The sequence below is a fragment of the Eschrichtius robustus genome, chromosome 13, assembly GCF_028021215.1.
Source record: "Eschrichtius robustus isolate mEscRob2 chromosome 13, mEscRob2.pri, whole genome shotgun sequence".
NCBI lineage: Eukaryota > Metazoa > Chordata > Mammalia > Artiodactyla > Eschrichtiidae > Eschrichtius > Eschrichtius robustus.
In genome coordinates this window covers 55,309,181-55,330,488 of record NC_090836.1, presented here as the reverse complement: position 1 = coordinate 55,330,488, position 21,308 = coordinate 55,309,181, and the positions used below count along the sequence as shown (strand labels likewise).

Genomic DNA, 21,308 nt, shown 5'->3' with positions numbered 1-21,308 from the left:
AAGTAAAGGGTTCATTTAAAAGAGATTCAGGAGGGTGATCTAGGTCAGCCAATTCACGTTTGGTCAAGACTGCAGGGGACTGAATGCCATTACCATCTGACAGATGTTCAGTGCCCTGAATGAAACGAGCTGGTCTCATTCCAGTTTCTAGAGAACAGGTGTGCACATCACCAAAGGAAAGGGGGAAAGTCTACTGTTATAGTTGGCACTAATTAACACCTTTGCTGGCAGGCTCAGCAGAAAGGCCAAGAGTTCAGGGGCTGTGGAGGGGGCTGATTTGCTCTGGAACAGACGGGGACACACTGATGAGCCCTTGTGAAACCACAATTCTCAAATCAATGCCCAGAGCCCCAGAATTCCACACCTTGACACATGACTGGGTGGGAGTAATCTATAGATGGTTATGTTTGAGCCTTTGAACCCTTTGGAAAAACCAGAAAGGCAACAATCAGCAGCAGCCCCTTCACCAACAAAAAATAAAATAAAATACACTGCTAGCTGCATTTCCAGCTCAGTCCTGCCTCTTTCATGAAATTCTACCTTTCTCTGATCAGATCTCTTTTGCTACTCATATCAATATTACCTGTTGAGCACTCTGTGTTATTTAAGTTATTTTATAGCTCAGCACATCCAGGCAAATACCTGGGATACTGGCCTGAAAGAAACAGCCTCCTTTTAAATTGTGAGACCACCTAAGAGACTTCAGAACCTTTCTGTTCCCACCTATACCCCAGAGAGAAGAAGCCTCAGAGTCCCTTGTAAGAGCCTAGCTTCTCAAACCCAGGTCCTCAGCCTAGGAAGCGTTCAAAGCTCCATCCAACCCTCTCCCCGCCATTTTCCTTATTTTTCTCCAGTCTTATCTTTCATTATTCTCCAATCTCATCCTTTCCTCTCCAATCAACCAACTTGTCTTTTTTTTTTTTTTTAAAAGTGTTTATTTATTTATTTGGCTGTGCTGGGTCTTAGTTGCAGCATGCGGGATCTTTAGTTGCGGCATGTGGGATCTAGTTCCCTGACAAGGGATTGAACCCAGGCCCCCTGCATTGGGAGTGCAGAGTCTTGGCCACTGGACCACCAGGGAAGTCCCTCAACTAACTTGTCTTGATTTCATTATACACCCAGCATTTCTTTACTCTGTTCCCTTGAACAAATTATGCCTCCACCAGGAATATTCTCTTCCCTTCTTTCAACCAATCAACTGACAATGACCATCTCCTCAAAGATTTGGCTTGAACTACCTAATTAGAATTAGCCTTCTCAGACCAACCACACATTAGGCATATTTAGTGTTGCACTATATATTTTCTGTGTTTTCACTATCTATCTGATCACCAGGTTGAAGCTTCAAGGTCAAGACTATGATCGTCAATGTCTTCCCCCCACTGTGGTCTAAGACAATGCTCTGCACACAGCAGATGTTCCATAAATATTTGTGAACTAAAATGAACGTGATTTGCAAAATGTTCAATAAACATGTGCTAACACAGAAATGATTTTTATTAAAAGAGAACTTAGTTTGTAGCTCCACTTTTCAAACACAATAAATTGATGATAGAGGTAAGGGCTATGGACTGAATATCTGTGTCCCCCCTAAATTCCTGTGTTGAAATCCTAAGCCCCAATGTGATGGTATTAGGAGGTGGGGCCTCTGGGAGGTGATTAGGTCATAACGGCTCCCCTCGTGAATGGGATTAGTGCCCTCATAAAAGAGACCCCAGAGAGACCCCTCACACCTTCCACCAGAGAAAAGATGGCCATCTGTGAGCTCTCACAGGACACAGAATCGGCCAGTGCCATGATCTTGGATTTCCCAGCCTCCAGAACTATGAGAAATAAACGTGCACTGTTTATAAGCCACTCAATTTACAGTATTTCTGTTAGAGCAGCCCAAATGGACTGAGACAATAGGTAAAAGGGTGATAAGTAAAAAGGCTGACTGGCCAGAACACCTCTTAGCCTCCGCCGCTGCTACTCCTACCACTTCTTTTTTTTTTTTTAAACTTTGTTCTCATAGAATTTTTTTTTTAATTAATTAATTAATTTATTTTTGGCTGTGTTGGGTCTTCGTTTCTGTGCGAGGGCTTTCTCCAGTTGCGGCGAGCGGGGGCCACTCATCATCGCGGTGCGCAGGCCTCTCACTGTTGCAGCCTCTCTTGTTGCGGAGCACGGGCTCCAGACGCACAGGCTCAGTAGCTGTGGCTCATGGGCTTAGTTGCTCCGCGGCATGTGGGATCCTCCCAGACCAGGGCTCGAACCCGTGTCCCCTGCATTGGCAGGCAGACTCTCAACCACTGCGCCACCAGGGAAGCCCCTCCTACCACTTCTCGACCATTGTAACAGGAGCCACCATTTAGTGAGTGCATCCTCTTTGCCAAGCACCAGATAGACTTGCTGCCATTTAACCCTGAGGGGTAGAAGCTATTATTCTCTTATTAGCACTTGGCAGAGGAAAAAACCTGAGGCGTAGAGGAGTCAAGCAGTTGGCTCAGAATCGCATTTTAAAGCCAGCTTCTTAAACCAGATCTCTCTGATTTAAACAATTGTGGATGCTGAACTAAGAGGACAGGATGGCAAGAAGGTGGGGAGGAAAGTACAAGAAAAAGAAAATCATTTGGTCACATTTTGCAGAGCGCCATGCAGCTGACTCTTCCTCCCTAACTGTGGCGGCTGCAGTGGTATGGCCCCATCCTTCCTTCACGATCCAGGGAGGCACTCGGTCCCCAACGGGGAGGCGTGGCTGCTGCGGGCTCCCAGCTGAGCCCCAGCCTGGGAACTGCTAGTGCGAGAAGGGAGCTGCCTCACCCCAATACAGCCCCACTCAGGGCTGGCTGGATGCAGGGATGCAAAAACCCAAGCACCTTGCCTCATCTGGGGATAGTTTCGAAGGGCCACCCCAACTTCAGCAGTCCCCGTGGCATCTGCCGAGGCCTCTACGTCCATAACCCAGCTCAGCTTCTCCAACTGCCCAATTCTGTCTTCCTCCTCCTTCCCTTACTTTTGTTATTCCCGAGAGCATTCTCAAAAAATTCCCCTGCAGGCAAATCTCTTGCCTCTGAGCCTACTTCCTGGGAACTTGCCTGAAGACACTTGCCAATCATGAGAAAGCAGAAATCAGGGTCACAGCCTGTGCTCTGACCTAAAAGCAGGAGAGGCATGCTGGAGGGGCACATGCAAATCTCCCTGCCCAGTGTCAGCTGTGGGAAAGCCTTGTGACTCAGGCAGGGCCGGGATCCTGATGTTCCCTTTGCTCTGGTCGGTGGCCTTCCCTGTCTCCCTCTCCCATCAAGTACCAGAACCTCCACACTGCCTCCCTTCTCACCCCTCTTTCCCATCAAGCTCTGCTTTCAGGAAAGGAGGTGATGAATCAGTCACACAAAAGGAAAATTTTTAAAATTAATGGATTACTTCATGGGATTAAAAATAAGTTCAAGCCTGCTTTAAACCAAAGAAAGAATATGTATAGCAAAATTCCAGGTATTTATTTATCTATCTACCCAGTTAGAACATATATTTAAGCACCTACAGTGCTGAGCTGGCTGAGAGCTGAGTGGAAGAGGGAGGTTCCACTGACCGCTGAGACTTTCATTGTCCATCTCTGTCCCAGGCCCCACGAGGGCGCACAAATTTGACGCTGATTCCACTGGCAGTTGATGAACTGCCACACTGCAACAGGAGCAGATGCCTACGGGTTGTGTCCCCTCCACCCTACCCCCACCACTCCCCCAGGACAAAATAAAATCTAGAGTCTTTTTATATGAAATTCACTTCACCAGAAAAACAAAGTAAGCAATCAGTTCCTCTTCGGTTCAACTCGAAGGCACACTTAAAGCTTTTCCCAAGATACGAGGTGATGGTTCACAAGAGGCAGAACCTTTTAAATTCAGTCTCCCCTGCTATTCAGCAAAGGTGTATTTACCTACTTTGAGACAGGTTCATGATGAAGGGCACACAGGAAAAATTCACAGCGGGGTGGGGGGGGGTGGTTTGCTACAGGGTATACTCTTTGTCTGAATGATTCTTTACGTCTGCTGAAGAAGAAAAAAGACGGAAGATGTTGCTTCTAATTTTCTCACGTGTCTCAAAAATGAACACGGGGATTGCCACTCAGCTTGTCACAGGTGAGTACCTACAGCTAGGAGGCAGTGGGCTCAGTGGCATGGCAGGAGGCTGGACACTCAAGGAGGAAGAATTTAAATTGCCGATCACTACTGTTATCTTGTGAGGAGTCCCTGTATAAGCCACTTAACCTTTCCTGAGACCTCAGTTTCTTTTTTTAAAAAAGTGAGATGAATACAGGTTCATTTCACAGTTTGCTGTGTGGTATAATTAATAAAATACACAAAACTGTCTATCCTACACTGTTCATTAATAATTCCCAAAGATAATACGAACTCTCCGATTGGCAATGTAAGTGCAGCCTTTAAAATTTGGTAGACACGTTTTCATTAAAAGGTAAGATTTTAAATACTTAAATGAGATTTCTTAACACATACACTTACACACCAGGGAAACTATAGACAGAAAATAGGGTGAAGTCCGACTCGTCCATGACGATGAAAGGGGCCTTCAGCTGTAACCTACAGCTCTGGGATAATTTACCTTGATATACTGCCACAGATGACGGAGCACGGTTCCGTGTTGTGCAAGTACTGAACGGCTTTGGTTGTTCCTATTAATATACTGATTCGAATATGCCAAGAGAGTGGGGCTGTGTCACCCTGAAAAGACAACAGTAGTTGGTTTGGTTGTATTTTCTGAGTAAAAACCAATAAACGCTAATGAGGAGGTGGGGAGAGGGGGTAAATGAACATTGTAGTTTACCATAACCTATTTTTAATTCAAAATAGGTTTTCCTCTACTACCAATGTTGGTTCTAGGCCCCTTTATAGGCAATGGAAATACCCAATAATTTTAATGTTATCTTAATTGAAATATGGCTAATAAGATGTTTAAGAGTTCATTAAACAAGATCTTAAAATTATTGTGACACCATAGTGTGGGTAATTGAGAATAATCTGTTTTTATTCTCATCTTAATTGAAATTTAACCAATTTGGAATCAGTTTTTAAGCTTATCTTTCAGAAACATCACAAAAGAGAAACCATGGCATTTATTCAACCTCCTTCCTTCTCTTTAAGGTGTCTATCACTTTTATGTCTATCCTTTGTACTGAATGGTACTTTGAGTAAAGTTATGCAAATAAAAATTATCTGAGAAATAAGGGTAGTTGATGTAAACTCATTGGAGACATGGTATCAGTGAGGAGTAAGGACCCAGCAACTCTTCTGGCCACCACGTTGCACAACACACAATAGCTCAGGTATTTCAGCAGCTGCCCCAGGGCTTTAGAGGGTCAGAGTATCAGGCAGAGTAATAGATATAACTTACCACACACTGTAATCTGTCAAAAAGTGATCCATTTCTCATATACGGATAAACCAGGCAAAACTTCTCACTCTCTGTAAAATATGCAGCCAACTCCAATATGTTTGGATGTTGGAACCTTGAAACAAAAGATTTTTTAAATCCATCAAACTGTTTATTCAAATAGGAAATGAATAACACTCTGTTTTGGGGGTGGTAGGGTGGGTTGGGGAATAGGTATAAAGCAGAATATAAATTTGGCCAAGAGAGAAGGAATTTCAATGGACACATGATACAGATTTGCCTTCCAAATTAGTCTAAAGTGTTCTGACAAATATTAGCCAATATCCAAATACAAGACAGACATTTTAAGAAAGTAAGGAGTTCTTAAGATTTGGGGTTTTGGGAACTTTACAACAAATAGAAAACAATATTTGATATTAACTGATTTTTAGCAACATGAAACCCAATATAACTTATTTATTAAAGATAATACAACTGAAATTATCCATTTCATTGCTTTAGGTATACATGTGTAACTAAAATCACCAAAATAGAAGAGTTCGGAAGACTGTTTTCATTCATCCATTTACTGAATGCTACCATGTCAAGTGCTGTACTAGGCCCCAGTCACATAGTTAAGAGACATCCAATGCCTTCAGAAAGCTTGTATTGTTACCTAAAATCCATGTGACAAGTAAAGTTTGATGTTGAAAAACACATCACTGATTTTTAAATCCCAGAATTCTATGTCAGTATCATATACATTTTTCAGGCTCCTTTTTTAAAAAACTCTATTTTTTTTTTTTTTTACCATATTCATTTTTTTTTTTTAAGGAATTCCTTTATTTTTATTATTTATTTATTTATTTATTTTTAGCTGTGTTGGGTCTTCGTTTCTGTGCGAGGGCTTTCTCTAGTTGCGGCAAGCGGGGGCCACTCTTCATCGCGGTGCGCGGGGCCTCTCACTGTCGCGGCCTCTCTTGTTGCGGAGCACAGGCTCCAGACGCGCAGGCTCAGTAGTTGTGGCTCACGGGCCCAGTTGCTCCGCCGCATGTGGGATCTTCCCAGACCAGGGCTCGAACCCGCGTCCCCTGCATTGGCAGGCAGACTCTCAACCACTGCGCCACCAGGGAAGCCCAAAAAACTCTATTTCTTGAGGGCATGTGTCATCACTGTGAAAACCAACGGAACCCAGTAACAGCCATGAAATATAAAACATGTGAAATTCACCACACATACTGTGAACTCAGCTCAATTCAACAATTATTTATGGAACACCTCCTATGTCTTAGGCATACCTGGTGATATTAAAATAAATAAAGCTATTTTTCCATAAATGGTGTTATATATAGTCCTATTATTCATTTCTTCAGTAGCAAAACTTACCTATAAAACACACGTGTGTGTGTGCGTGTGTGTCTGTGTGTATGCATGTATATATATATATATATATATATATATCCCTTCTGAGTCCCTCTATTCCTTCTTCCTCAAGAAAGGCAATGTGTGGGTGTGTGTACATACATAAACACATAATACAATCCCTTAAGTAGTTCCCTTAATATTAAAAAAAAACTCATCCTCAGGTCTCAGCTTAGATGTTACTTTTTCCAAGACACCTACTCTACCGCCCACCCCCCTCCCCAAATTAGCATTTCCTCCTCCCTCAGTGCTCTGTACTTGCTTGTCTTACTATTTAACTTACTGAAATTGCCTGTTTGCTTGTGCACTTCTCTCCTAAACCCACTCCAGACAGTATGTTCTAAGAGGAGAAGCCTGCCTCTGAATTATTTACTAGTAAATGTCTGAGAAGAGGGAGATTGAGTATGATTCAGGAAATAAATTGGATCTTGTTAAAAAATAAAAAAAGTAGGCTCTGCCTCAGTTTCCTCATCTGCAAAATGGGGATAACAGCAGGACTCACCTCACAGGACTGTTGTGAGGATTAAAGAATTAATACATGTGAAGTACTTGGTATAGGGCCTAAAACTAAAGAAATATTAGCAATATAAATGATAATGATGGCACACCAGGAATATTCAATGTCATAGAGTTGTTAATTCTCTCTAAAGTAATACATAAATGCCTCAGCAGAATAAATCCAAATGGATCAGATATATAAATGTAAAAAATGAAAATATAAAAGTACTTGGAAAAAATGGCATAATGATTTTATAACCTCTCAGTGGGGAAGGCCTTTTAAACTACAATATAAAACCCAGAATCCATAAGAGAAAGTATAGATTAAATTCAACTACATGAAAACTGTTTCCACATGGCAAAAACTAGAATAAGCAAAGACAAACGAAAATGTGGTAAAAAATTATTTGTATCTTGTAACATAAAAATAGGGCTAATTTTCTCTAATATATAAAATGCTCTTACAAACCATTAAGAAAAAACCCAACAGCCTAATAAAAAAATGAGCAAAAAACATTAACAGATATTTCATGGAAAAGGAAATATATCTCTTAATATGTGAAAAGATTCATTCAACATAGAAAAAGAAATTTAAACTACACTGAGAAACCATTTCCACTTAGCAGATCAGAAAAAACTAAAAGAATAAACGCTATGTTATCAAGAATACGGGGAATCAGACACTCTAACATATGACTGGTATAAGTGTAAATTGGTATAGCTTCTACTGGAGGACAATTTGGTAACGTGTAACACATACAACCATTTGACCCTATAACTTTATTTATGTGAAGCTTTCTTAGTTTTCTAAGCGATATTAAAACTTAGATAAGTTTTCCAACAGGTATGAAATAACATATATAAAAGGTTTCTTGTTGTAGCATTTTTTTTTTTTTTGCATTTTTTTTTAAGAGTAAAAGATTAGGAAAAATCTAAAAATCCATCAATAGGAAAACGGTTAATTACATTACAGCACGGCACACAGTGGAATACTAAAATAAGCAAAGTGAACAAAGTATGCATGCTACCACTTGTGTGAGAAGAGGAAAGTAAGAAAACAAAATACATATATGCTTACACATAAAATATCTCTGAAAAGATATACAGGAAACTGATAACTCTGTTGCCTTTGGGAAAATCAGCTGGGTGGTTGGATGAGAATAGTGGAAGAAAATCTCTTGGCTTACCCTTTTGCCCTTTTGGAATTTTGAAGTGTCTGAACTTATTATTTATTCATAAGCAAAGAAATAAAGTTTAAATATAAAAACCTTATTACAATTTTGGTTTTAGATTTTTGTTGACTAAATGATATATTAAGTGTTTATACTTAGCCTCTAACATTTTGAATTCTGGTCCTGGGTATAAACGGAGAAGGATTTAGGATAATACCTCCCTCCCCCCAATTCATGTATTGGTTTAGAAAACATCTGAAAAGAACATTTTCTGTTTGTAAAGGGTGATGACTGAACTCTATAGGGTTAGGGGTCTTCAGTGAGACAGGCTGCACAGCTGCAGATATGAATATATATGAAAATGAAGTCATTTTAGTTTGTCTCCAAGGACTTTCAGGCTCATGAATGAATTCCCAGAAAATAATGTGCACATCGAAAGCACTTGATTTCTTTGTCTAAAACTCTCTTCCAGAAGAGGTTTATATTGATGAAACAGTTTCTTGACTGGAATGTCTCTAAGAAAGGGGGGAAATGGTAAAATATATACAATTCTAATGTTCTAAGAATCAGTTTACATTCAGTCATGTTAGTCACACATGATTTAACCCATTTCCTTGTGACAGTTTCTTGTTAAAACATGTTCAAGTGAATCATGTAAATGGTCTATTTTAAAATGTATTCCAAGGAATATACTAAAGTAGATGTCAAAATTTTACCCAATGTTCTAACATCCAACCCACATTTATTAAATGCCAACCATGCCAAGCTCTGTGCTGTAGAATCAAAGATGAACAGAGATGAAAACCAGACACAAGTGGAGAAATCCAAAGCAATATACTCACAGCAGTAAAACTTCAAGCTCAGATAAAAACCTCTTCCACTGTTTCTTACACTGCATTTTCTTCCCCTAAATATCATACAGAAAAACAAGAAAAAAAAATAAGGAAAGGATCTCTCTATTTCTGGGATTCTTACCTAGGGTCTACAGTCTCCCTGAAACTGGATACTTTATGGTATAAATGCATATGAACATTTTTCTGGGGAGAGGATCCTTAGCTCGCATTATAGACTTTCAAAAATCCACTAACCCCAGAACAGATTTAGAACCACTGCTTTTGAATTAGAAGTTTTTCACGAAATGTATCATACTGCTATATTTTATATTCAAACCCTTTCACCATATTTTGTACACATTTACAGGAATTCAAAAATATGTATTCAAAGAAAATCCCATGACAGAAACTCCCCACTTGATCTCAAAGAATCCTGGTTGTGACAGTTGTATTCTGATTAGAATTGATTTCAATAATTTGGCATTTATGACTCGGGTCATTTGGCTGTTGGTTCAAGTTTACCTTTGTACGAATTTTGCAAAAATGGGCCCACTAGGAAAATGAAACATATAACTCCTTACTTCAAAGAAGATTCAGAAGCTAGCAGAGTGCCTGACATGTGAATAAATTAATGAATTCAATAATATCGCATGGAGCACCTCCACTGTTCTTGATGGCTTCATACACCTGACATCGTTGCATGTCTCTGAATCTCAAACTCCTAACTTCTACCATGAAAGGGTTAAAGTAAGTGTGCTCCAGTTATCGTTTGCAAATTGCTAGACGGGGCAGAGTTCTTTCTTGTTTTTGTTTTTTTTTAAAAATATTTATTTATTTAATTTATTTTTTGGCTGCACTGGGTCTTCGTTGCTGTGCGCGGGGCTTTCTCTAGTTGCAGCGAGCAGGGGCTACTCTCCGTTGTGGTGCGTGGGCTTCTCATTGCAGTGGCTTCTCTTGTTGCGGAGCACAAGCTCCAGAGCGCAGGCTCAGTAGTTGTGGTGCACGGGCTTAGTTGCTCCGCGGCGTGTGGGATCTTCCCGGAGCAGGGCTCGAACCCATGTCCCCTGCATTGGCAGGCGGACTCTTAACCACTGCGCCACCAGGGAAGTCCCAGGGCAGAGTTTTTAGAGCTCTCTGTCCTCAGGAACAAAGGGAGAGAAATCCAACAGGAATCCTGGAAACCGTTTTCCAAGTTAACCCAAGAAGTCAGAAACAATAAACTAGTCTAACAAATCATTTGCAAGGACCACATTATGAGAATTTACGTTTTAAAAAACCACTGCCCTGGGAGCGAGTGGACTGGGTCTCAGGCCCACCTCTAACACTCATTATTTGTGACTTATGGTCACCAAACCTCCCTGGGGTCCTCGTTTTCTTAATCTGAAAAAGTGAAGGGGTTAGTTTTTGTGTTCATGCTACCCTAGCACTCTTGCTGCTCAAAGTGTGTTCTGTGCACGAGGAATACCAGCTTCTCTGGGAGCTGGTGGGAAATGCTGAGTCTCAGGTCCCTACCCAAACGTGCTGAATCAGAATCTGCACTGTAAGATCCCCAGGTGAACTGGATGCACTAATCTAACACACCTAAGTACAGTTCCCAGCTTCAGTCCCTCTAAGAAAGGTTACTGAAACTAAGGTCTCAATGTTACAAAACTACATTTCTTGTAAAAAATGCTCTGTGGCTAAGCCTTCATTAAATTATCTCTTTTTTCCTGATGTGTATGTGTATGTGTGTGTAGGACTTTGTACAATCTCTAGGTCTTGGGTAACTTTGTTACCTCCTGTCTTTTTACTAATACTGAATAGCAACTAAATTCATGAAGACAGCATATGTGCTTCATTCAATTCACCCAACAAACATTTATTGAGCAACGACTATAGGCCAGGCCCTGTAATAAGGCACTGGGATACCAAGATAAATAAAAGCTCCTTAAAGAAAACCATCCAGTCCACTGGGAGAGGCAGGTGAAGAAATCAATACTATGAGACAGTGGTATTTTGCTGCGACTATACAGAGGAGGGTCACCAAAACCATCCTGGAGGGGTTGGAAGCAATCAAGGAAATGATCATTGTCTTCGGGACAGAAAGGGCAAAGACATCCCATTCTGAAGCCAGACCCCTGGAAAGAACACTCCCAAGAGGGAGTGTGAGTTGGTGGCAGCTGCAGAGAGAAGAGGAAAGTAGACGCATGGAGTCTTTGGGGAGGTGGCCCTGGGGCTCAACCAGAAGAGAATGTACAAATGGGGCCAGGGACACACTGGCCCTAAGAAGCAGGCTTCAGTTAGGACACCTCTAGAGTAACCACATTCTTTTTGTTGAATGTTTATAACAATAGATTGTTTCATTTCTTCATTAGACATTCATCTTCTCAGGAATCTTGAGATGTCTATACAGAATTAGTGGGGCAAATGCAATTTGAGGAAATGGACAAATTGGGTTAATAATTTTTTTAAAAAGGCCCTGTAATCTAAGCTGCAAAACTGGAACCACCTCAGATCCCTCCTTCTCCCCTATTTCCCCAGCCCTGTTTAACAGATCACCAGATTTGCTCCATTTCACCTCATCTTTCAGACACAGTACCCTCTCTTGCCATCCCCACTGCCTCTGCCCTGGCTTAGAGCCGTTACAAACACTGGTCACACATCTGAACCACCTGGGGACGCCTACCACCACCACTGCTCTGACCCAACCAGATGCTGCAGAGCTCAGTTTCTAAAACGCTTCCTGGGTGATTCTAATATTAAACGGGAGAATACAGGTTTCAGCCCTATCCACTTCAGTTTACACATCTGAAATATCCCTCTGCCAGGTCTTTCTACCTCTAGTCGAGTTCCTGCCGTCTTTCCTCCAGTGCCCCTGCCAACTTCCAGCCCATCATCTGACCAGTAATCAAAGTGATAACTTCAAAACACAAATCTCGTCCTTTCACTCTCCTACTTAGAAACCATCCATGGACTTCACCTATCTTTCCAGTATCATCTGATGCCACTGCGTTCCCACCCTCTCACACTAAACTCTACTCCACCAAACGAGCTGGTCTTCGTGAGTAAGACACAGGCTTTCATGCATGCGCCTCTAGGCCTGGGCACCTGCTATCTCTTCCATCTAGAAAGTACTTCCCTCGCTGCCTGGCAAAATTCTCCTTATCCTTCAAAATCCAGTTGAAAGGTCACTTCCTTTCAACCACTTTTCCATTTGTTTACTGAGGAAATGTTTATTGCGTGGTTACTCTTGTGCCAGCCCCTCCTCTGCCTATCTTCTATGTGCTCCCGTGACCTTTGGGGCAAATCTCTGCTAAAGTACTTATCACACTGCAATTTAATCTTTTCTTTACCTGTTTTCCCCATAAGACTGGGAACTCTTGGAGAATGTAACTATGCTTTATTCATCTCCACCCAACATGCAGCCCATAAAAGAAGTTTAGTAAATGTTTATTGGCTGTTGACCAACAATGAAGAACAGCTCTTTGGGTATGCGTGTGCAGACCTATCTCCTCCTGACTCCTGAGTCGGACCCCCAGTAGCCTTTCTGCTTCCCTGGCTGTACTCAGCTGTATTCTAACCTGCTCTGATCATTGCCGTGCTGCTCCTACCAAAGCCTCCTCTTTCCCCCTCTCCTGAACTGTGATTGAAGACGATTTATAAAGTAGCACCGAATATCAGTCTGTGGCTTAGCCTGTGAAGCTGCCTGGAGAGGGCGCTGCCCATCCTAGAAAGCCAGGAAAACTGGAGCAGACCAGCACAATCCGACCATCTTAAGCAAAGTCCCAATGGTCCTAACAACGCTTTTCAGAAAAGTCTTTCTCAGGCCATACATCTGGGGAGGGGAAGGATTTAACTTCCACATTCCTGCAAGACAGGCATTCATTTCTCAGTCATTTCTCCAGTCATCAGAGGTCATATATCTTATTTCCATTTATGAAATTTTATTTTCAAGTACACCTCCTTTCAATGTTGATGAAAAATGACACATTTTAAGGTGAAATATGAGCCAATAAATGGAAGGAATATCCTGTGATAGTAATTCTTTCCATACCTGTTTAAATAATTTAATGGCATATGTTCGGTTTTGGATTTCCACTCTGTATACCTCAAAAATTTCCCCTTCTCCGATTAAAAAGTCTTTGTGGAAATTTTTGGTTCCTTCTATGATGTTGTGAAAGCTCATGGAGGATTTAAACAATATTCCTTAGGAAGGAAAGTAGGGAGAAGATAAGTTACTTTTTCTCTTTTTAAGAATCAACCATCATTATAAAGAACCAAGACTTCCCTATTAGAAACAAATCAGATCCCAGTGAAAAGTCAACAGAGAAAGGCCCAGGAGCAAAAACTGAAGCCCACCATGTGCTCTCTGTACATTTACTTGGGCCTGGCTCCCACCATCCCACAGAGCAAATGGCTTTTTAGATATTCAAACAAAAGCACTGTGATTCTATCACCTTTCCAAAGAGATCAGCCAGACAACTTAGTTGGGGAAACTTTTCCAAGACTGTTTCCCTGTCATTAGATCAACAGATTGCTGTTGACCCACTATGAACCTAAAACCAGTAAAAAAAAAATTATAGAAGTGGAAATTTTGATGTAACTAAATAATATTCTCTAAGCATGACTGGTAGAAACGTTTTTCATAAGCCAAATCCTCTAAATGGCTAACTAACTTGCTCAGAGTAAATTAGGAAGATGCTTCAGCTTTTTAAAAAAAATCATCTAAAGCAGAGATTGGGAGGAAACATTTCAAAGGTAATCAAATACAAATTCAAAGGGAAAAGCCTGGCTAAATCCTTCAGAGACCAATTCTGGCTATATTTACACACTTAGTCTGTTTGATTTAAACCTTTTTTGCTCAACATTAAAGGACCACAACCTTATCTAACTATTCTAATTATCTTTTGAACCAAAGAAGCATCGGATCTAGTGGCAAAGATTAGGCAAGGCAGCCTTAAACAGCCACTAAAGTTTATCAGAATGATTCCCAGATAGAAGTAAATTATTCTCCCTGCCGATAAAGTAGGAAAGTTGGTGTGGAAAATAACTGATTTTCATAGTGACCTTCAGCACTGCTCTACAATCACCTCTAAAGATTTCTCTATAAGTGCTATGAAAATTTCTAAAACTGTATAAAACCCAACATAATTTTTAAATGTCTTCCTGTGACACATAAAAATAGCAAATGTCATGAAATTCTCCTGAGACCACAATTATGCTCTTTACTGGCCAATGAATTTTTAATATAACTAAATAATATATCACCCATCAGAACTATGTGTCAGTCAAGATTGAGAATATTTTGATATCTATGAAAAATTTATCCTGAATCTGCATATTAATGAATAGTTATTATGTTTATTGGATCTTTCTAAATTTCACTTAAGAGAATTCATGAATTCACTTAGAGGAAAACATGATTTAAAGAAAAGTTGTTTTGTTTTTCTTACCTTTTTCATCATGTTCAGGAATAAGAACATTATCCACTGTGACACTAGCTGTTTCCTAAGAGAAGAAATACGTATTAAAGTATAATTCAATTTCATAAAGTCTAGAAAGAACAGAACCTCAACAGAAATCCAAAGCTCCCCCTGGGACTGTACAGTGCAACAGGGTGGAATCTAATTTAGAAGAAAGCTAGTAGAATGCAAAGTTATTTTATTTTATTCAATAGTATTCACTGCTATATATATTTAAGGCTTCCACAACAACGGTAAAAACTCAAGTATCAAAGTCATAGTTGTAGTCAATTTTAAATGACTTCTATTGCTGTAAAAATGATCACCGCTAATTTGCTTTAATAAAAACTAACAGTAACATGCAAAACACTAGAACAGGAAAACTAAAAGCTGAGTTAAGACAAATGCGTAACTTGCAGTACTCTTAAAAGTTCTAAGACTCATCTCTGACAGATCACTGAGAGGACAAAGCTCTTAACGCTTCAAACATTTACAATCACCAATTTCCTGAATCCCCAAATAAATGAACAAGAATGAGAGCTAAAGCTCTCCTGACTTCAAAAAAGTACCTGCAAATACAGCATTTTTCTGCCTGATAACTTCATTCCTTACGCTCAATTATATATGCAACAGGGTTCAAGGGTCATTCTCCATGCGCACACACTCTACCTTGGATAACATGATCGGAAATCCTTTTCCCTGATGACTCTGCTCTGAAGGATTCAAGGCTGCTCCTGAAAGAGAAATAAGGGAAGCTAGATACAAAAAATGTTATGCCCTTAATAAACTTTTTTTTCTTTCTTACACTGTGAAAATAAATACCTTGCTAGTAAGGTTCATTTCTAAAGCTCAGTTTCATTCCCATTGAATGGTTACAAATTTCCAAATGTGAAAGAGCTTTCTAATGATACAAACATACCTTTGTTCACTTAAAACATGAGCACCTATCTTTTTTTCTTGTTTGTTTGTATTTTTGTTTTTTTAATTTTTGGCCGTGAGGCGCGGCACGCGGGATCTTAGTTGCCTGACCAGGGATCAAACCCGTGCCCCCTGCAGTGGAAGCTCGGAGTCTTAACCACTGGACCACCAGGGAAGTCCATGAGCACCTATCTTAAATTATTGTTAGACATCATTAAAAATATTAAAGTATGAAGGAGAGAATTGACAGGAAAAAAGCAATGTTGTTATCAGTTTTTTGTACATGTATTTAAAATTTTTACCATTATGGGATTATAGCTCTCTCAGTTAGTTCACTTTTTATCCCATCTTGTGCCACAAGGTATTAGAGGGGTGAGTGAGTGTGAGTGTGAGTGTGTGTGTGTGTGTGTGCGCGCATGCAATCACAAATGCCCACAAATGCTGCCCAATTGAAGACTATTACTTCTGTCTGTTATGGTTCTGTCTGAACTAAGGAAGTCTATGTAGCTTCCTACAATAAATTAAAACTGCAATATTTTGCTGTTACTTCTGACATTTTGATTCAGACTTCAGAAGAGTTTTATTTCATCTTCTAGTTTTTCTTAGATTATATTCTAATGTTTCCTAGATTATTTTGCTTAGAAGACTAGCAACAAAATACAATCAATTAATAATAAGTCTCCTTGAACAAAACTATAAATCAATTAGACTGAACAGACATCTATAGAACATTCCATCCAAAACAGAAGAATATACTCATACTTTGCAAGTGTACGTTGAACATTCTCCAGAACAGATCACATGTTAGGCAATAAAATGAGCCTCAATAAATTTGGAAGGATGAAATCATACAAAGCATATTCTCTGACTACATGGAATTAAAGTAGAAATCAAGGGCTTCCCTGGTGGCACAGTGGTTAAGAATCCGCCTGCTAATGCAGGTGACATGGGTTCGAGCCCTGGTCTGGGAGGATCCCACATGCCACGGAGCAACTAAGCCCGTGCACCACAACTACTGAGCCCGTGTGCCACAACTACTGAGCCCGCGTGCCACAACTACTGAGCTCACGCACCTAGAGCCCATGCTCCGCAACAAGAGAAGCCACCACAATGGGAAGCCCACGCACGGCAATGAAGAGAAGCCCCCACTCGCTGCAACTACAGAAAGCCCGCATGCAGCAACGAAGACCCAATGCAGCCAAAAAATAAATAAAAATAAATACATTTTTTAAAAAATGCAAAAAAAAATAAAGTAGAAATCAATAACAAAAGGAAATTTTTTTGGGAAATTGACAAATACATGAAAATTAAACACCAAACTCATAAATAACCAACGAGTCAAAGAAGAAATCACAAGGGAAATTAGAAAATACTTTGTGATGAATGAAAACAAAAACACAACGTGCCAAAACATATGGCATGCAGCAAAAGCAGCGCTTAAAGGGAAATTTATTACTGTTAATGCCCACCTTTAAAAAGAAGAAAAATATCAAATAAATAGCCTAAACGTTTGCCTTGAGGAACAAAAAAAGAAGAAACAACTAAACCACAGGAAGCAGAAGGAAGGAAGAATTAAGACTGGAGTGGAAATAAATGAAACAGAAGAACAGAATAGAAAATCAGAAGAGAAAAATCAATGAAACTGAAGCTGGTTCTTTGAAAATATAAACAAAGTTGACAATCTTTTAGTTAGACTAACCAAGAAAGAAAGAAGACTCAAATTACTAAAATTAAGAACAAAAGACATAACTACTGACCTTACAGAAATAAAAAGAATTATAAGGGAATACTGTGAACAACTATTTGTCAAAAAACTAGATAAATGATATGGACAGATTCCTAGAAAGACACAAACTACCAAAACTAATTCAAGAAGAAATAAACAATCTGAATGGGTCTGTAACAAGGGAAGAGATTTAATTAATATTTTAAGACTTCCCATAAAGAAAAGCCCAGGCCCAAATGGCTTCACAGGTAAATTTTATCAAACATTTAAAGAAGATTTAAGACCAGTTCTTCACACATTCTTCCAAAATAGAAGAGGAGGAAGCAACTCCCAAATCTTTCTTTGAGGCCAATATTATCCTAATATCAATGCCACACAAAACAGCACAAGAAAACTACAGGCCTATATCCCTTATGAATGTAGATGCAAAAATCCTCACCAAAATACTAAATCCAGAAACATATAAGAAAGATGAGATACCATGACCAAGTGGGATTCATCCCAGGAATCCAAGGTTAGCTTAATATCTGAAAATATACCACATTAATAAAATGAACAAAACTCATAAAATCCAATAATCTATCATGATGAAGCTCTAGGGAGAGAAAAAAATTTCCTTAATTTGTTAAAGGGCATCTGTGAAAAACTTACAGTGAACATCATACATAACGGTGAAAGACTGAATGTTTTCCCCTTAGATGAGGAACAAGAAAAGAATGTCTTAGTCTTGCCACTTCTATTCAACATTATACTAGAGGTTCCAGCGAGGGCAATTAGGCAAGAAATAACAAACATCCTGAATAAGGTATTGTTGTGTAGAACAAAATTTGAAGTTTGGGGGCTGCAAGGGCACTAAAAGCCATTGTCCTTTTGCTGCACATAAAAAGACGATACTTCACTGTCATATAAAATGGAAGATTCAAAATGGCTTGACTAAGGTGATTAAGGTGAAACCATCCCACTAAATGGAACAATTTTAAGGAAAGCTAGGCAAAAGTAGATTATTTAGATAAGTGATAACTCTGTTCATGGTAGCAACAAAGAAAGACTAAATCTTTATGCATTTCAATTAGGAGCTCCAACTCCTGACTTCAGTGAGTTGCTGTCATAGGAAACACCTGTGCAGCAGGTTACATTTAAATGTTTCCAATGAATCATCATGTGGCTGCTTTCAACAAGCTATACAATTAATGTTTTTAAGATCATAATTCAAAGCATTAATTCAATAAGCTGCAAATAAATAATGCTATTTTTCTTAGCAAAGGATTCAGAACAAAGCACTATCCTCCTTTTCATCTCAGATGTATCTATCTCGTGGTATTAGGGCAGTAAATAATTGCCTTTTCACAAATCAACTAATCCCACATTGTAAAAAATAAATTAATTTTCCATGTGCAACAGACTAGGAGTCAACCAAGGATGTGGAATTTTTGTCCATATAATTCTCCGCTGCATAAATAAACAACATAGAGTGTGAAAAGACACCCTGAAATCTATTCCAGAACACTGAAGTATAAAATATACCTGTGTCCTATCAAATTGGTGTGAGTTTATACTGTGAACAAGTCACATGGGTGGTTTCAGCGGCTGGAAAAGGCTCAGATAATGAAAAGGCATTACATTTACAGCTCCCAGAGACTCACTGCATTTTACCTGATCAGTCAGCTTCAGAGTGAAGCATTCTGCTGTATAAAACTAAGTGAAGGGACTTCCCTGGTGGTCCAGTGAGTAAGACTCTGCACTCCCAATGCAGGGGGCTGGAGTTCGATCCCTGGTTGGGGAACTAGATCCTGCATACATGCTGCAACTATGAGCTCGCATGCCACGACTATGAGCTCGCATGCCGCAACTATGAGCTCGCATGCCGCAACTAAGAGTTCACGTGCCACAAATAAGAGTCTGAATGCTGCAACTAAGAAGTCCACATGCCACAACTAAAGAGCCACATGCTGCAGTGAAGAACCCGCATGCTGCAACTAAGACCCGGCGTGGCCAAAATAAATAAATAAATAAACGTTAAGACAAAAAAATCCTAAGTGAAGAAATAGTGTGCAACAGAAAAAAGGGATTAGCCAAGTTATACAGATAATATCATGGTGGAAGCCTACTGGGAACTGTCTAATACCTTATTAATGTGAAAAACCTATAAAATAAAAGTCATTCTGAAGCTACAGTTTTCTGGTACAAACCTCTTGGGATTTCTTCTTGTGTGTGCAAAGCTTCTTTAGGTCATGAGGCAGTGGCTTGAGTGGACAAAATATATTATCAAAGAGCATGTGTGCAAATACACAGAACTAAAAATACGCCTGGATGAAAAAGCCAAAGAATAAGGCTGCTGATTTAAAGGAGTTTCCAACCTAAGAGCCCTGAATCTATAACATAAGACCCAAGATCACTCAAGATCATTCTTGTTGAAGTCAATGAATCTAAAGTGGAATAAACAGAACAGGTGACATTGGGAGATTATTTTATTGACAAAGAATGAACAGAGAAAACTTCAGGAGCTTTACTTATCAGGTTACTATAAATGTAATGCATGACACAGCATCAGAAAGAGAGGAAAGACTCAAGCCACTGTGAAATGGACAGTAAACAGGTTAGAAGTTAGAAAGCCATGGCATAAAACAGCAGTGAAGATAATAGAGAAATCCCAGGGTTATTTTGGAGGTATCATCTGCACTAAAATACAGGGGGGAAACCCAATTATTTTTAACTTCTAATCATATGGTAAAACAAATTATAGCATTATTTGTATTTTACTCATATTGTGGTTCTGGTCATGTTTATGACTCAGAGATTCAGAGTTTTGGACAGAGAGCTGATTCTCTTAACTAAGTGAGAATGAAACATTTTAAGACGTGTAGCTTGTAAATAAATATTTTTTAAAAACCAAACTATAAAGTGGTAGAAGGGAATGTGTTGTATAAGTTAGGCAATAAGAAAAGAAAGTGTCAGACACAAAAATGTGAAGCTGCAAACCCCGCTTCAGATAAAAGTCACAGGTAAGGAATCACTGACATACAGCGTGACCAGTCAACGTCTTAGATAAAATACAATATTTACAAGTTACAATTCATATAAAATTGAGTAAGAGCCACATCGTTAGAATCAATGCTTACCATAAGTTGCAATTAAATGGATAGCTCGATGATGACCCATCTCCTGGAGAGTCTGTAAAAGGTCACCGATAGTCTTGTTTTTCTGTGCCCAGGACCAAAGTAATTCTCTTGTTCCACTTTTACCCTGGTCTACGTATTTTTCAATGTGACGAACATCCAGCCAGCTGCTTGAAAGTCGCTCCGCTGTGGCAATTGTAATAGGAAGAACCAAAGAATAGTTTACTTTTATTGGAATCCCTGTTTTTTTTGTGTACCTTATATGTTCTGTTGCATTTTATTTATATTTTTATTTTGAACTAATTTTAGCATGTATTTCTCACCCAACTTCCCCTAATGTTATTAACATCTTATGTAACCAGGGTACAAAGATCAGACCCAGAGATTACTAAACTGAAGACCTTATTCTAATTTCACCTGTTTTTCTACTGATGTCTTTTTTTCTGTTCTAAGAGCCTATCCAGTTTCTCACATTGCAATTACTTGTTCCTTCTCCTTAATCTCCACTAAACTGATGTTCCTCAGTTTTTCCTTATCTTTAAGGACAGTGAAATGCTGTTGTATCCTTCTCGGTGCATAATATCAAGAGGTTCATGATGTCCATGTCTTATCACTGGTGATGTTAACCTTGATCCCTTGGTTAAGGTGATGTCTGCATGCAGGTTTCTCCACTATAAAATTATTATTATTTTTAACTAATAACTATGTTGGGGGAGATACTCTGAGACTATGGAAACATCCTGCTTCTCAGATTTTGCCTAAAAATATTTGCATCTATCTATGGTTCTTGTTTATCATAATTATTACTGTGGGGT

General features: G+C 39.4%; 1 protein-coding gene across 1 annotated transcript in view; it reads right to left on the bottom strand.

Moving 5' to 3' along the window:
- Window positions 1–21,308, bottom strand: part of IRAK3 (interleukin 1 receptor associated kinase 3) — a 51,425-nt gene that overhangs the window by 16,641 nt on the left and 13,476 nt on the right. Inside the window, exons 2-8 of the mRNA XM_068559980.1 lie at window positions 20,497–20,679; window positions 15,403–15,467; window positions 14,725–14,779; window positions 13,326–13,477; window positions 9,302–9,366; window positions 5,389–5,503; window positions 4,600–4,718 (exon numbers count right to left, since the gene is read on the bottom strand). Of these exons, the coding sequence (XP_068416081.1) occupies window positions 4,600–4,718; window positions 5,389–5,503; window positions 9,302–9,366; window positions 13,326–13,477; window positions 14,725–14,779; window positions 15,403–15,467; window positions 20,497–20,679 (754 nt within the window). The remainder of the gene's footprint in view (window positions 1–4,599; window positions 4,719–5,388; window positions 5,504–9,301; window positions 9,367–13,325; window positions 13,478–14,724; window positions 14,780–15,402; window positions 15,468–20,496; window positions 20,680–21,308) is intronic.